Genomic DNA, 17,786 nt, shown 5'->3' with positions numbered 1-17,786 from the left:
TGCACTTCAGATCGGATCCACCTATCTCTTTCTCACTATCCATTCAAATTCATTCAAATCCCTTATCTTTCAGATCAGATCCAAAGTGCTCGTTGGATCCTAGTCCCCATGTCTCGGTCATTATCCATTTCAAATCGGATCGTCCATCAAACTGTCCTAGTAGGAAAGTTCCTTTCCTTGTCCATCTCCTCCTTCAAATGTATGAACTATATGGGCCCAACGTTGGATCTAGTCGCCATGTCTCGGTCATGATCCATTTCAAATCGGATCGTCCATCAAACTGTCCTAGTAGGAAAGTTCCTTTCCTTGTCCCTCTCCTCCTTCAAGTGTATGAACTATATGGGCCCAAGTTCATCATCTCAAAATGGTTTTGGCGATGTTCATTCTCACCTCGGTTAAATCTAAGCAGCCTCGTAGTTACTCTCTTGCCCATGTGAGCAGAGAATTGTTGGGCATTTTAGCCAAAGACTTGAAGTATTTTAGAAAGAATGAGTATTTGATAGAACAACACCCATCGCTAGCCCTACTAGGCCTTTAGGAAATCAATTTAGTGTCGCGCAGCTAACAGAAATTTCTTTCCTTCATCTTCTCCCATCCACTCCCTCTTTCTTCGACGTCTCCTCTTCCTCTTCGCCAAAACACTTCATTTACTCCCTCAAACCCGATTGCAACAAGATCTTGTCCAACAACTATTCCCAAGTTGGTTGTATGGGAAGTTCCTGGGATCTTGTCCAACATCTTTTTCCCACCAATCTCCTGGGATTTTTTTTCTCCCACATAAATACCAGGAACCAAAAAAAACCAGGCAACCAAACAGAGAGAGTTCTAAAGAGAGGAGAAGAAGAAGAAGAAGAAGAAAGCCTTCATCTTTCAACCCCATAGCCACCGGTCACCTCTACCACCACCACCCATACTCTTCTTCTCCTTCTATCTCCAACCAACCCCATAGCCGCCGGTCACCTCCACCATCCCCACCTCTTTTCTGCAAACCCATTTCCTCCGGTGAGGCCATCCCCATTTATTCCGGCCGGAGCACCACCATAACCACGATCCCCATTATTTTGAGCTTGAAACCCAACATCACCTTCATCTCCTTCTCCATTTCCACCCATTTCATTAACCCTAAACCCAACCTAAACCCCATCTCTCATTTCTACAAACCCTTTTTTTCATTTACCCAAAACCCAAATCCGTTGATTCCGGCTACCTTGCCGGAATCAGACCAATTGCCATTAAAACCGACCGGTTGCCGGAATCCGACCAATTGCCATTAAAACCGACCGGCCATCACCTCCATCTTCTCTTCTACTTCTTCTTTTTCTTCTTCTTCTTCCCCAATCATCACTACCTACCACCGAGCCACCAATCGACACAACCATCTTTTTCTCCTTCTTCTTCATTTATTTTGTTTTCTTCTCTAAGACCCATTCCAAAACCCACTTCATTTTTACCTCTGCAAACCCTTTTTTTTGACCCATCAATAATCCGATCTCCATGGATGCGATCAACCCCATTTAACCCAAACCCATCTCAGCCACTTCTCATTTCACTTCCCAAAACCCATTTCATCGTCTCTTACCTCCACATACCACCCAGATCCGACACCTCCTACCTCCTACCCACTATCATCTCCCCTGTTTTCCATCTCCACCCTCACCATCACCATCATCTCCGTTCAACCCCCCCATCAGCCCATCACCATTTCTACCTAAACCCACCTTGAAACTCTAGATCCCTCTCTACCTTTTGTTCTGTGTTGCGAATTTGAGAAATTGAGGAAGGTTCAATTGCCAATTTCAGATCGTCTGCAATAAGCTCGACCATCATCTCAGCCTCTAATGTAAGAAAATGATTTATATTCTTTCTTTATTTTTGTCCCTTGAGGTATGAGGGATTCTTTTCTCATTTTATGCCTTAATATAGATGTGGTTTGACCATACATTAAGATATTGTGAGAATCTGCGATATATGAATTTTGAGTGAATGAATGTGTTGAATAATGAATTTTTGAAGCATACGGTGGAATTAGAACTTAATATTTTGTGCAGTAGATTTTTTCTATTTTGTTGATTCGCTTTGATATTTCTGATTGGGTCTTAGGCAAACTGGAGATTGAGTTGAGTAGATAAAACTAATGAACTAGGATGATGTGAATAGTATTACTGTGCTACTCGGCACCTGTTTTGGCATTTGAAAGGAACCAAAATTATGTTTCATCTTTAAAGGTAGATTATCAGTTATGTGGATGAATTAGTTTTGTAATGCATAGGTCTGTTGCTCCTTTTATTCCATTTAGAGTTGGCATTTGTGATCATGATTCAGCGAAACTAGTGCTTCTTGCTTATTTGGATTAGTTCCATCTATTAAGCTCTCTAATTGTAAGGTTCTGGAGTGTTTTTTTTTTCCCCCTCTCATCAAGCGGTTGATTGGGCTGTCTAAAGGTGTTGCTGTCAAAGGACCTTATTGCCAAACCCACTAGAATCTGCTTGAATTTGACTGATACTAATTCAGAGTGTGCTCAGCTAGGTGACGCTTGGTCGGTTGCATGTTAGATTGGAATGCTTTAAACGCAAGCCATAGTAGCAAGTGTCATCCCTGCGTACCTTTGAATTAGAAAGATACCAAGGTTAGAAATTATATCCAAAATACAAAATGTTGAAATTCACATCAAAAGGAAATTCCGCTTTATGCTTGATCGTTCCCTAGAAAAAAAAATAATAACTATTGATGGTCACTTCCCTTACATTGGTGTTTTGAAAGTTTTGAGTCCTAATACTTACTGTTGGTTTGAGGAATTTTTTGATTGGAGAGGACATCAGTCACAATTCAAAGAAATGTTCAGAAATTGGCAATGGTTGCACTGTTTGTTAAATAGTGTGGACAGAATTTCATGCCTTGCTTGCATGCTAGGTGCTTGTCTAAAGTTGTGAGAAAGACAGCAAGTTCTGCCTCTTGAAATTTCTTAAATTTGAAGCTGTAGATTAATATTTGGCACTCGAGTTCAAGGTGCTTGTGGAACTAGTATTGTAGATAGCATCCCACTATTGAAGAAGATGACCTTGCAATTGTGTGGAATTATAAACTAGTGACTTAAGTGATAGTAGTTGCAGTTCACTGAGATGCTTGCTTTCAGCGTGAGATGATCGGAAACCTTGCTTTGGTAGTGTTCAAAGATATTTGCATGATGGTCACGGAGTTTTCAACTTGTCCCAAGAGCTTACAATTGAATTCAGTTTTGAAGTTTATTACCTGAACCGAATTTATATGGATCGGACGCTTGCTGCTCATATATAAAACCTTAGGCTTGGTCTCTGGGTTCTGGCCAACATTCGGAATTCAGTGATGAACTGAGTTCAAGCAGCTCCATTTATAAATGCTTGGAGCATCCCTGTTTCCTGAATTGTCTTTTGGTTTCGAAAGTTCAACCTGAATTTTGGGTGAAGGAACAACTCCCTGTCTGCAGTTTGTTAGCACCCATATCAGCAAAGAGAATCTTCAATCGACTTCTAGTACTTGCCTATACAGAATTCTGTCCACATTGATCACTTTTGAGCTACTCATATCCTGATCAATTTCAGTGGAAAATTTGGATCAGTCATCATCATTCTTAGAAATTGGTCTAAAGAAATACAAGGCATGCAAGGACAACAACAACATCTAGACTCGAGGTACAGCCGGTCCCTTCCCTAGTTTTTCAAGAAGGGGAGTTTGATGCAGGAGCATCCCCTAGAATCTCTGTATTGACCCTTCCATGCTCGTAAGTGTAGTAGTTTTACCATTTGATGCATTAGCCTAGCTGTATGTTGGTGAATTTGATCATCTTACATGTTTTCCGTGTCTTTTGGTTCAAGTAGGGATAGTTTGGTTATTTTAGCATCACTCATGGTATTTTTGGTCATTTTATATTAGTTAGGGGATTAGTGTCATTTTACTATTGTAATTGGCTATGAATAGCCATTTCCATCTTTTTGGTAGAGCGGATTGCAGACTTTGGATTTGGAAATAATATTTACAGACATATATCTGCAAGTGAAAGCCTTTGCCGGAGCCCATATATTTTATATGGCCAGGTTTTGAAAGGAGGATCCAGGAGATGCCAAAGGAAAAATGTGGTTGGTGTATTTCATGGAGCGGTCCAGTAACTAATGGAAGAGGATGACTTTGTTTTCACTGGAAGATGCTATGCCCGGCTTGGGGTGCCTCCTTTTTAGGAGACATACCTTGTCTCATTAGATATTTTCCCTATTAGGAGATACACTCTGTCTCATTGAGACAATTTTCCTGTGGAGACAAGTTTCACTTAGAATCTACTCTTAGGGAGTTTACCTTAGATACATTAGAGAGTTTACCTATAGGAGGCATGGCTTGCCTCATGTATAGAACCCTTTCTAAGTTGTACCTCAATTTGTCCTCCCTACTAGTTGAAGACCAACTTGGTCTGTTAGTTGTCCGTGTATCCTTCTTATTCATTACATGGGCAATAATGAGGATACTTGGAGCCCACCTTTGTGTCTAGGAGGCATACCTTGCCTCATTTGTAGAGCCCCTACTTGGAGACAAGCCTGGTCTCATTTAGAAAGTTCCCCCTTTAGGAGGCTTTCCTACCTAGCCTCATGTTAAAACCTCCATTTCTTCTAGAGCGAGTCTTTGACTCATTTGCCCTCCCTTATAGAGTAACAGGGAATCTTTGATTCATTTGCTTCCCATTTAGAGTTGGTTATCCTATATGTTAGGAGTTCGCCCCATAGCCTTTTGGTTCCTCTATTAGATAGGAGTTTATCCTTTAGGGTGCTTTTACCTGCTAGGGATCTTAGATCATTTTCATTGTTCTTGGGGCACCAGTTTACTTGTTGTGGATCGTCTCTTTGATGCGTTAGTTGCTTGTTCGGGATTTCTCTTTTAAATTTAAGGCTTTGCCCTAGTTTGTGCTTGTACTTGTGTGTTCCCGTTAGGAGTGAAAGCATTTAAAGGTCCAAAAACATTGAAAAACTTTAAACTCCAAAAATATTAGAAATTTTAAAATCCAAAAAAAAACTTTTGAAAACATCAAAAACCAAAATAAGGTCTAAGGCGTTTTTAGAAGCGTAATTTAAGAAGTCTCTTCCGAACTACGTTGGCTTGATCCGCTTCCACGAGGTACGTAGTACAGCTTGGGATCATTATCCCAGGTTCAGCCAAACTTTGTAAATAAATCTTTTAAACCTTTCAAAAATATAAAAATCTTCCAAAACATTGTTTTTCGAAAAGATCTTCCTCTAGAGTTAGGACTTTGTGCTAGATAGAGAGTTTTAGAGTTAGGAATTTGTCTTTGATGTGCTGTGTGTTTTGTTTGTGTTAGAGTTAGGAGTTTGTTACGCCTCCGTTCGGTTAGTTGGCGATCCACATCGCCGACTGATGACTAGAATAGGATGCGTTAGTCCGCCCTTTGTTTTCCTTAGGAAACACAGCCTAGTTACACATAGGTTATAGGAACCACCTGCATTAGCTTAGGACTAACCTGCATTTAGTTAGGACATATAGGGTGTCCTAAAATTCACAATCCACTGGAATTTAAATAACCGCACAAGAAGCTTTAATAACTAGTCCGGTCTTTTAGGTAGAGTCTAGGATGGAGGCCTAGATGTCTTAGGCATCATAGCTTAGAATAAGTGCGAAGAGCTACTTTACTTTGATTCTCGTGGAGACGGGGATACGTAGGCTTCTTTGGATGAACATCAGATCACCTAAAGACTCGGATTTAGGCATTAGAGTCTTATGATTTGTTGTTAGTACTTTAAGGTTTGTGTTTGTATTTTGATGATGATTTTTGCATAGGATCTTGATAGTGGGCGTTCATTTCTTTGATTACTTGCATGTTTAGCTGTAATATTTACCTGTTTGTTTACCTTGATCATATGTTTAATTGTATCTCATTTATCTTGTTTATTGTATTTGATATATCTTGTGCAGAACTTATACCTATAGTTGTAGCATGCATGTGTCTGTCCACTAGAACTTAGACACCCATTAGGAATGTCACTCATAACCTAGCAATGCTTAGGTAACACTTCTTTCATTTATTTTGTGTGCTTATTATTTCATTCCCGGGTCATGCATGATTAGATAGACGCCTTCTCGGGGATATTTCGTTCCCATTTTACATGATTTTCGCCCAAAACTCTTCAAGGTTAATAAATAAATGGCATAAGAGACTAAGTGTTCGCACTCGGGCGAATTGGAGGCGCTCTTCGGACCTTCTCCATTCGTCACCAGGCACGAACCTTTTGTATCTCTGGATATCCATTGCAACAGACCATTTGTTTTTGGTTCCATGGCGTATCCATGGATGACGACTCTGAGTTATTTTTAGGTACATCTTGGTTTCTAGCCCTGGCTCCGGATCAAGATGTATCTCATTCGTTATGTATCGCCACTCGTGCTATGCTGTGAGGGTGACACTTATTTTGAGAGTTCCTTGGTAGAGCTCTCCTTCACACGTGGATGATCCAGAGGCCGCTGGGGGCTCGTCCCCCACCTCTCTCTCGGATCGGGGTCCACACCATATAAGCTCACTTCTTGTCTTATTCATTTAATCCATCACATGTGGTTGTTCTCTCATGCAACAGCTGGTCCGTGAAATGCCTTATGCAGTGGTCCCTAACAAATCCCTTAATAATTTACTAAATTTAAAAATAAACCAAAAAAAAAAAAAAAAAACTCAGAAAATTGAATGATATACATTATCTATGGATTACACTTAGTCAATTTGAGCCGGGTAGATTCTTTCACCTTCTTCATGAAAATTTTCTAAAGTATTCATTAGCCGAACCCAACTAGTTTGGGACAAAGGCTTAGTTGAGTTGAGTTGAGTTGTGTATGCATTATGTATGCATGTTCTTGTGGCTACCTGACTCTGCAGAATTGTTTGGTTTACTTGAAGGCACAAGGGTGCCAATAGTGTGTGTTACAGTTTTGTCAAGGATAGTTTTCTTTGCTTTCTATTGGTTCTATGGGAGGGATTTGTTTGTTTTTGAGCTCAATAATAATTTAAAGTCGGTTAGAGTTCCTGTTGTTTTTCTTCTCACCCTTTAGGCCCTGTTTGGATTGCAAGAAAAACATTTTTGTTGGAAATTTTTTTCTCAAGAATTTTTTTTTCCCACAATTTAGAGGGATATTATCATAAATTGAAGGTCCCTCTAAATAAAAATTGAATAAAGTTGGTTCAAGTTATCTCTTTTCCTTCGTAAAAAAAAGAAGGAAATTTTAGAAATATTTTCCTTTACAAACTTTTCTAGAAAATTCTTGCAATCCAAACTGGGCCTTAGTCTTTTTGTTGGTAGCTTTTTTCTACTTATGTTGCCGGTCTGTAGTCTAATTAGAGGAAGTGATAGCGTTGAGCTATTCGATTAAGTAGATCTTTCATGTTGTTTCGTGTATTTGAGAGATATTTATCACAATGAGATGACTTGATCAGAGTATCAAATCTCATACCTATGGCTAATGTGTCAAGATTCTCAAGTTTTATTGAGTATCGAATTGACTTACTGATCCAGCTTTGAAAGGCAATAGATTTTACGTAGCTCCGCAACAAAATTTGGCTGATCCTCTGCTGGTAAATGGTCGATTGTTTCTTGCTAGGGTTGGAATGGGAGGGCTTCTTCCTAACACTTTGTTCGGAAAATATATTGTCAGACAAAAAATCCGATCCAATTACACAATCAAAGGCAATATAAAACCAACCACAATAATCACAAGAGAGCAACAATACACAAAGAACACATAAATTTACGTGTTTCGGCACAATGGCCTACATCCACTGCTGAGATCACTTCTTCCACTATTAGAGAAAAGATAACAAGATTACAAAAGGGATTAACACAATCCCGTACACCCATAACCCCTCTTTAGCTCTTCCATGGATACACTTCTCTCTCAATCCCTTTCTCTATACAAGAAAGAAAACCTCCTTTCTCTACAAAAGGAAAATACAAGAGAGAAAATCAAGAACAACTCACCTTCTTCCTTCTTCTCTGTACAAGAAGAAAATCAAACAACCGTGTGCTTCTTCTCCATCACACCTTTTTTCAAGAGATGAGACTTGTCTCTAATCTCTTTCCTTCTCTCTTATCTCAAGAGAAATGCCAGAAAAATGTTGGGTGCAGTTTCTTCACCAAGAGATATACTCTCATCCTCTCTGATCTCCTTAAGAGAAAGAACTACACAAGAAGTATAATTGCACACTTCTTCAAAGAGTTTTGTCTTCTTACTCATGCTCGTGAGAAAAACCACTTTATACGAGAGAATAACATTGCACATTTTAAATTTTAAACTTCCAATAACTAGTCCACAAAATACAGTTTTGGAAACTGCTTTTTAACCGTTTTGAGAAACAAGGCATATCACAACACACTTTCTAAACAATCCTCTTGTGACATATCTTTGGTCGTGCTGAGATTCTTCTCACAACTTTGGGATGTATTCGCAGCCAGGGTCCCTCCATTCTTCTCAGTATTGCAGTATCCAACGTCACTATTCTTCCGTTCTTGTCTAAGTACGAGCTTTTAAACATTGCTTCTGACAAACAATGTGTCTTTGAGCTGTTGGGTATGCATATCGAACCCTTAACACTGCATATTTTGAAATTGTTAATATATTTTCCACAGAATCTCATCACAATGGGTTTATATTCCTTGACTTGGTTGTCTTTATTTTTCATCGTTTAATAATTTTGGTTGTACCTTGTTGAGGTTCCTCACGATATCACTCGAAGAAGAAGGATCATCTCCAATGTTTTATCTTTGGTGCAGTTTCCATGGCTTTAAGGCAGAAAGCTTGTCTTCATCTTTGGGAAGATCTTAATAGTTGCCTCATGCATTCTAGATTTTACAGTTCACAAGTAGATTGGAATAAGCTTCGGCCAATGATTCTTCAAAGAATAAAAGAGAGGGCTAAGGACTATCCAGTGAGAAGCATGGTTCCTGTTGCACATGATGTCCTTAATGCTAGGGCACTTCTTATTAAAGGTGTTTCTGCTCTTCTGAATGTAATTCCAATCCAGGCATGCAAGTAAGTCAAAGCAACATTTTTGATTTATTAACTATGAAATTCTTATGCATGATAAGCTGCATGTGTTGGATCTGAAAGTAGAATATCACATTTTATATTTGCGGAGCATAAAAGATAAACTTACGGGAAACCCGTTTATTAATATGAAAGTAAAATTTTTTGAAATGATCGCTCATTTCAAGGTGGAGCTCCTAGCAGCTGTGTACTTGAGGCTCGACACCAACTTATTTTCCATTAAAAAAGGGATAAACTTAGGGGAAACCATATATATCACATTAAAAAAATGAATAGGGAAGTCTCAGTACATGGAACACCAAACTAAGGTTTAATTGGCCTTTATGTCATATCCCCAAATCTGATCGAGGACATGTGGGGGCACCCTGGAGATTATCAGAGTTCGAGGGTGGTGGATTAGTGGACCCCTTGGGATGCTGGATTTCCTAAACAAAACGAAGATCTCAGCAACTGTCACAAATTTGATTTTATACCGTGTTTAAACAGGGATTGTTGCTTGAAAACAGGGGTTCTTCTTATCATTCTAATGTGATTGATAGGAGCTTCTTTCTACTCATTAAAATCAACTTGAAACATCCGTTGAGCACAGTTTTTTAGACGATCTTGTAGGAGTTGTTGTAGAGGAGTAATATGTGAAATTTCTTTGTATTTCATCACTTCATTAGCTGCAGATTATATCTTTGAATGTGTTCAGCTACAACATGGATTGAGAGCAGCACAAAAGCATGGATTTGGGAAGGAGATTATCAGGCTGTTGAATTGCTGGGTTATTACCTCAAGAATGTGGAGAGGACAAAAACAGATCTGAGTCAATCCTCCCTCCCTCCTTCCCTTAAATTAAATTTCAGATACTTCTCTCCCCCTTAAACTTCAGATCCTATTAGAAGTTTCATATCTTTTCACTTTCAGATCTGAGCAGCATGTCATTGGTCTCACAAGTGGATTCAAGCAGTAGATTATACATGGCTTATGTTTAACGTTTCCCTTGGATTTGATCTTGCAATCACCAATTCATGGAAACATTGGACTCCCTTGTAAATAGAGAAAGATCTGAACCAATCACAAGCAAATCTGTTCATGTTTGGTCTGAGCTTCGAATGTGAATTCAATGGTTTCTATACATTGGAATGTTGGCTACATGTAGGTTATTGATTGTCATTGGGCTTAGTGTATTGATGCAATTAGTGACTTGGGTGTCTGGATTTTATGTATCAAAATTGTGGATTGTTGGGCCTGGGTTGCATGGGGTTATAGCAGGCAAGAATAGACCTGAATGGGGCTGGTTTGGATGGATGTTTACAGTAGATTTCATCATATTTCAACAATTCTTATATTTCCACATTAGTTTAGTGACCAACATGGACACAGTTTGCTCAGTTTATGAGTGATTATCTTTTATGTATGGAATTATAGTCTTTATTGCATACTGTGTTTGTGCATGATTTCCAGGGCCATGAAACCAGCCAGCTCCTGAACTTTGATTGTAACTTCATCCGTGGGGGGTGATCAGAATCAGCCAAGTACAGATCAAACTTCCTTTGTTTTTTAGCGTGTTCACTTGAAGGTTAACACCAATATGGATCTTTTGTTTCTGTGAGTGTTCACTTTAAGGTTAACATCAATCTGACTCAGGTCTTCTATTTATTAAACTTTCTCAATTCTCTTTATAAAAATTGGGTTATCATTATCAGTTTAGTATCTGCTCAGTGCCTGAACATTGCATATCAATCCATCAGATTTTTGGGAACTCTTTCCTATGGAGATCGTGTGTTTTCCATCAGATTGCATATTTTCCAAAGGTGCACTGTAATCGCAGTTGCATATTTTGTTTTTTGAAAGGTAACAATAACTTTTATTAAAGAACAAAAGGGGGGGACAAGAAGTCCCACAATATACAACCCGAAAAAGATAACCATCGTCACAATTACATCCATGGTTCAGTTCAAATAGGCGCCTCAGAATGCAATGGATAGAGAATGCGGGGTTCAGAAAGATTAATCCCCTCTTTGGCTAAAGCATCTGCCATTGAGTTAGCAGATCTTCGCCTATGAGTAAGCTGGGGATGCAATATCCGAGCTAAATGCCTAACCACATCAATCGTCTGATAAAGGCGCCAAGGACCACCGCATCGACTGGACGCCCACGCAGTTGCATATATTTTTATCCTCCTTTATCTTAGATTTGATCTACTATCAAATATCAGTTCCTTCTGTGATTTTCATTGTGGTCTGCGACTTACTGTGATTCCGTTCCGCACATGATTATCTACTTCTCAAACATTCATGTTTCATATTATATACATACCATTCAAAAAAATGTATATTATATACATACCCAACTTTGTATATGAGGCAGGTCGGGTTTCTCAGATAGAGTAACAAGGCATACACAAATAAAATCCAATTTTATCATGGGCTTTGAGAAATAGGCCCAACTACCAAGTTTGAGGTCAGCACAAATGCCGGCTCAAGGTGGTTTACTTAGTTGGGCTTTCTGATGTGGATCCGTTAAAATCAGCTATAGATCGAGTAGGATTTAGAATTTCAACTTAAGAGTTTAAGATAAAAAAGTAACTAGGTCAATCGAACTCTCTGAGTTTGATTCCTTCTCAAACATTCACGATTCACTTGACCTTACAGTTACTGAGGAACAAGACATTGATAAGCAATGGAAGAACACAGAGTACTTAAAGCTTGGATTTTCAGAGTTACAAAATAGTAAATGAAATAGAAATTTGCAGAGAAGACAATTCGAGATCCATGCTTGACTCTCAAACTGGAAACAAAAAGAGTGAAGAAGTCTTAGAATCCAGACCTTCCTCAACTCCTCTATTCGAACTCTCTTGCTTTACTATTCCAACAACACTCCCGCCCCCCCCCCCCCCCCCCCCCCCCCTCTTCTCTCTCTCTCGCACAACTCCAAATTCTCAAATTTCAATAGTGTCAGATGATGAACATCACCCTATTTATAGAGAATGAGAAGGGCTGGAATCCAATCAATTTTGAACATGTGTCCATCTTGACAACTCATTGCCAGCTGTTGAGTCCACTTGCATGCCATGTGTTGCCTTCTTTGTGTTATCTAGGAATGGTCCCCCTTTGCCATGTAATTTCTTTCCGCCAAGTGTCCACCTTGCTTGGACATGATCTTGCCAACTAGAAGTATTGGTCTCCCTTGACATGTGTCAAGTAGGAAAGAGTTGTAATGGTCCGGTCTTTTTTACGAGCTACAACCCATACCCTAACTAGCTTGGCCGACCACTCCTCCTAATTTGACACATCTTCTCACAGTACAATAGAACCTTACTACAAGCAACTCTCAAACCTCCCTACATATGTACAACACATTCTATCAAGCCCTAAAGCTTTATTCCTTAGTATTTCATCCGAGGTATGACTACCTTTTCCATCGGCCCCGTACGCTAGTTATCGGGTCAACATCACTTTCGGGTTGTCTCAACCTAGCCATCACCCGTACTAGTTTACTAAGGGCTTTTTTAGTACATAAAATAGATGGGCAGGTTTATGGGTTCTAAGAGGATGTTGCCACTATATAGAAAGTTCATGGAGACATACAAAAAATCCTATTTATAAACATGGAAAAGGTGTTCAGTTTACTTGGAAAACTGGATATTTGTGGAGTTTTTCATTTGTCACTACAGCTTTTGGTATATTGCTCAGCTGCCATATATTTTATGGGGTATGACCATCCTAGTTCTCACTGTATGACTAAACCTCAGAATTTTTCTTTTTCAAATGGTAGTTGTTTAGTAAGTTTGGTGAACTAGGTTAACGGTATTCCATTGTGAAAAAATGTGGTGGATTTTGTTAGTTTGGCTTGAAATAGATAAATTTTAGCGATTTCCGTACTACTTTGCTTTAACTTTCAATACTAGTCTTTCACAATAGTATTTTGATTCCACTAGAAGAAAACTTATGTTACCATTTGAGATCATGAAATATCTTTGCAGGTTTTGCCCTGAAATATACCTGGGAGAAACAGGCCATAAGATACGCACTTGCCATGGTTATAAGCGAATCACCAAAAATCAACCCCACAAGTGGATTGGTGGTGGCTTGAATGATATCCTTGTCCCAGTTGAGTCCTTCCACCTTCACAGCATGTTCCAAGATGTCATAAAACACGACCAAAGATTTGATTTTGACCGGGTCCCTGCGATCCTCGAACTATGTTGTCAAGCTGGAGCTGAGATCCCTAACGAAAGTCTATCCTCCAGCTATGTTAGCAAAGATGGTATATCATTGTTGCCAGACGAGTTAAAATCAGTGGCAGAAAGAACTTTGGATGCATGGGAGAGGCTGAGAGAGGGAGTTCAAAAGTTGTTACTGATTTATCCAGCAAAGGTCTGTGAATATTGTTCAGAAGTTCATGTGGGGCCGTCTGGACACAAGGCTCGTCTTTGTGGGGTGTTTAAATATGAGAGTTGGAGGGGGTGTCATTTATGGAAGAAGACGGAAGTGAACGATTTGTTGCCTCCGAAGATTGTGTGGCACCGGCGACCTCAGGATCCTCTAGTACTATTGGATACTGGGCGGGGGTTTTACGGGCATGCACCAGCTGTGGTGGAGCTGTGTGCACAGGCTGGTGTAATTGTGCCAAAGAAGTATTTCAAAATGATGAAAGTGAATGGTTTGACACCCACTTAAAAGGTTATATGAAAGATTTTTTTCAATTTTTTGTATGGTTTTGTGGGCTCAATTACTCTGACTCTCTCAATAGTTCAGTGGCTTGGAGGTCTTTCAAGATTGCGGAGTCTTGGTTCAACTCTTCTTGGTTGGTGACCATATGATTTTGGCTTACTCACCAATTGACACTACCATTGATGAAAGAAATTGGTAAAACTGGTGAGTATGTTTGTTACTAATATCTAACACTCCTAAGTTGGATGAAGGCAGGCTCTTACAGTGGTTCAGAATTTCCAAGAGCACTCCTAAGTTGGATGACTACATGCTTGCCGGTCGAGCTTATGATTCAAGTCAGATCATCTGAACTTTGGCTCTGTGTTCTGTTTCCCATGTCTTCAGAGAAGGGAATAAGCTTGCAGATTGGGCAGCAAACCAATCATCCAAGTATCAGCTTCCTCGTGTATGGTCTGTAGACCCTTCTCAACACCTCGTCTTTCTGTTTTTTTTTTTTTTTTTTTAAATTATTATTATTATTACAGATGCACTCTTCCCATCTTCAGTCATTCTTCTCAGCGCCAAAAAAGAACAAAAATGAAAAGGCTCGATGCCTCTGTTTTAGATTTTGAGAACCCACTGTGAGGTCTCAAGGTTGAGTTCAATCTGAAAATATTTATGAGAAATTATATGGTGGCCGACCGTGAAGTCCATGAAGGTGGTACATCAAACTTACCATCCTTGATATTTGATCCAACAGCAGCCTCTTAAATAGTGCGCTGCTGTTGGATCAAATATCAAGGGTGGTACCGCTTTCACTGTTCTTGACGGTGTTCTATGAAAGATATCACCCAAGATTGTCTGGATTATGTAAGATATCCATAGAAGATTGTCTGGACACCCATGATTTTATAGATTTGGGTTTTTTTCTGACCAAATGCTTAGGTATAAAGCTTGGTACACCATCCTTCTGTTATTGGAGATTGCTTGGTATTCTATGAAAAATTACCCCATCTATATTGGTTCCCAAAATTCAATTCGAGGGGTAATAATCTGACCACTGGAATTGGATTTCAGGCAATTTGATAACTACCCTTTACTTTTGGAAGAAACCCTGCAAAATTGTTCCCACAACCGACTTCGAATTTCAAATATAATTCGTTGAAGACAGCCATCATTATCCTAAATCCAACGAATTATTATCCAATAAATAATTCGGTCTCATAAGACCAAAGGTATCTTAATTGCAAGAAAATGTGCGAACAGATGGAAACCAGAATTGATCTGCCACTAAGGTTCCAACTTGGGTCAGGTTTAGGTTTTACTTTTACCCGACCTGCATCGACCCCAACCGAAAATCACCTGGGTCAGGTTAAGAAATCATGGGTCTTCGGTCGGGTGGAGGAAATATATTGATGCAGTTGTTTTCATTGAGGTGATCCCATAAAAAAAATTAGACCCGAACTGACCCAAGATTTTCTCGAATCGAGGAAAGCCTTGCTGCTGCCTCCGTGGTTGGTCGAGAGAGAAAGGGAAAATAATAATAACAAATAATTGAAATGAGAAATATCCAGTCGACATCTATTAACAAGGCCTTTATTTCTTTTGCCATACTGCTCTGCTATCTTTGATATCAGGGAACAATCATAGCTTCATGCAAAGACGGACCCTGTGTCTGTCTTTGATAAACCAAAATACTACTGTGGAGGTTGTCTAAAATCTCTATGCATGGACACCGTTTTCCCTGTCCTCCATTTCCTTTACATATCTTTTTATCATTGTCTTGCAATTGATATTTACACCCCAACTGTTTTGGTAGAGCACTCTTTCGCCTCAAGCGAATTGCAATTGCCCATGGTAAAATTCTATATAAAGAGGGGCATATTATTAATTAACCGAAACTAAATCCTAATGTATTGGAACTTCCCAAAATCTATTATACCATGTTTGTTTTGGATTGTGGAACATATTGTGAGTCCAAAACCGATTTATTGGACTCAAAATGAAGGCTCTTTTTGGTTTTTTATTTTTTTTTAGGGATTTTTGCTGATTGGTCCCTGCATGGCAAAATAATTGCCTATTAGTCCCTAAGAAAAACATATTATCTAAACAGTCCTATTTTTATAAAATATTTACTAAACGGTCCTAAAACTCACAAACTTCAATTTTCTCCGTTGAAAATTTTAAAATGGCAAATTTACCCCCAACCCATTTAATCCCTTTTAGCGTTTTTGGATGTCCCTCTGAATATTCTTTTCAGAATAAAACTAGGAAATAAGCAAAAATATTATCTCTTCCAATATTCTCGTAAAAAAACCTTCAACAAAAAAACCATTTTAGGAATTAAATAAATTGAAAATCCCTATAAAATAAATTAAATATGATCGGTTTGAGTTATCTTTCCTTCATGGATAAATAAAGTAAGAAATTTTAGGAATATTTTTCGTTTCTAACTTTTCCAAGAAATTCCTATCTTGGTTGTGTTGCAAGAAAATATCTCTGATGGAAAATTATTTCTATGGAATTTTTTTTTCATTGAGGAATTATGTCTGATTAATTTAGAGGGATAACATCATAAACCGAAAGTCCCTAACTGAAAATTTGCATACGGTTGGCTTACCTTGTCTTTTTTCTTTTTTTCATGTGTAAGAAATAAGAAATTTTAGATTTTTTTCCCTTTCCAAACTTTTCAAATAAAATTCCTACAATAAAAAATATTGGAAGGGAAATAAAAAAAAAAAACGCAAAAATGGATTAAATAGATTGGGGGTAAATTTGCCATTTTAAATTTTCCAACGGAGAAAATTGAAGTTCGTGAGTTTTAGAGACCTTTAGCAAATATTTTAGTTTCTAAATGTAGGAATGTTCAGCTAAAATACTTTTTTTAAGGACTACTAAGCAATTATTTTCACATGCAGGGACTAATCAGCAAAAATCTCTATTTTTTTTTTATTTTGAGAACAAATTGTGAGTTCGAAACTGATTATTAGATTCAAATTTACATTTAGGCTTGTCTGTTTTAGATTATTATGGGAACCGATTGTGGAGTCACCAACGAATTATTGGACTCAAATTTGGTGCAATTTTCGGTGTCCAATTATGGGCTGTCATAATCTAAAATAAAACAAACAGGGCCTTAAATTTTGAGTCCAATAATACAGTTGATTCTCAAAAGCAAAACAAACAGGCCTGAAATACGGACTCACAATCAGTTGGGTGGCCCAGTAGATTAACGGTGGAAATTAAATGAGGAAACGCACGTAGTACGCTGGTCCAATACATCTAAAGTCAGGGGTCTTAAATGCAACACAAAGAAAGGGCAGCATATGCCCTGACCCTGACCCTAACGTGCTCTGACCCAGCAGTTGGTGCTCCACCAAATATTAAACACGTGTGTTGTCTGCACGTGCTACGACCCTATGAAAAACAGATGGGTAGGGCTGTGAAGGAACTGAATTCGGATAAGATCTACCTAATTTTTGGATCCGTGGATCATTCTGTCTGCGTCAATATCACAACCCCACTAATAATTAGATCCGAAGTCAGAGGTGATAGTATTATTATTTGACACAATCAACATTTGGTAGAAGATAATATATATAGAGTATGTGTTTTTTACACAATGGTAGTCCGTTTCGGCAAAAAGAAGATGAGTGATGTAAGTTTAGGATTCAGTGAACATAATCACACAATGGGGAATGGGGACAAACTTACAAAAAGAAAGGGGAAATGAATGAGGACTTAATCTGTTCCTCTTCATTCATTTAAATGATTTTTTTTTTGTTTTGCCATGTCAAATGTTATACCTTAATATTGAGGATTTGCTAGGCAATTTCGCCAAAAAGCCATTTTGCAGGCTAGCTTTTTAGTAGGTTTGCTAGGGACCCTATTGCATATGAGAGCAACCGCTCAAGGTTAATTAAATGAATAAGACAAAATCTGCTGACAAGTGAGCTCGTCTGGCTGCTCTCACATGCAGCATACGACCACGAAATGCCTTTATGCGATTGTCCCTAGCAAATCCCATAACCAAATATATTCCAATTTAGGACAGTACTGCCAGACTTTTTCGACATTGCCTAGGTC

At 38.6% G+C, this 17,786-nt stretch overlaps 1 protein-coding gene across 2 annotated transcripts; it reads left to right on the top strand.

The window, feature by feature from the left end:
* Positions 1–393: 393 nt before the first annotated feature.
* On the top strand, positions 394–14,335 carry APO4 (APO RNA-binding protein (DUF794)). Of its 2 annotated transcripts, none has more exons than XM_077363775.1 (3): positions 394–1,840; positions 8,727–9,045; positions 13,031–14,335. In XM_077363775.1, the coding sequence occupies exons 2-3, from the start codon at positions 8,792–8,794 to the stop codon at positions 13,725–13,727; spliced, it is 951 nt and encodes a 316-aa protein (XP_077219890.1). In that variant the 5' UTR covers positions 394–1,840; positions 8,727–8,791; the 3' UTR covers positions 13,728–14,335. The 2 variants fall into 2 exon arrangements, with proteins under 2 accessions (XP_077219890.1, XP_077219889.1); XM_077363774.1 differs by having other exon boundaries at positions 397–1,840; positions 8,787–9,045.
* Positions 14,336–17,786: the final 3,451 nt, after the last annotated feature.

The sequence above is a fragment of the Tasmannia lanceolata genome, unplaced genomic scaffold (assembly GCF_043159265.1).
Source record: "Tasmannia lanceolata isolate RefF3 unplaced genomic scaffold, GAP_Taslan_0.1 ptg000020l, whole genome shotgun sequence".
NCBI lineage: Eukaryota > Viridiplantae > Streptophyta > Magnoliopsida > Canellales > Winteraceae > Tasmannia > Tasmannia lanceolata.
Note: the sequence above shows the minus strand (reverse complement) of the source record. Positions and strands in the feature narration are given on the sequence as shown.

Bases quoted from the DNA above. Each gene is read 5' to 3' on its own strand.
- APO4 (XM_077363775.1), top strand. From the start codon at position 8,792: ATGGCTTTAAGGCAGAAAGCTTGTCTTCATCTTTGGGAAGATCTTAAT. The intron at 9,046-13,030 runs GTAAGTCAAAGC...ATATCTTTGCAG, and splicing joins ATTCCAATCCAGGCATGCAA to GTTTTGCCCTGAAATATACC.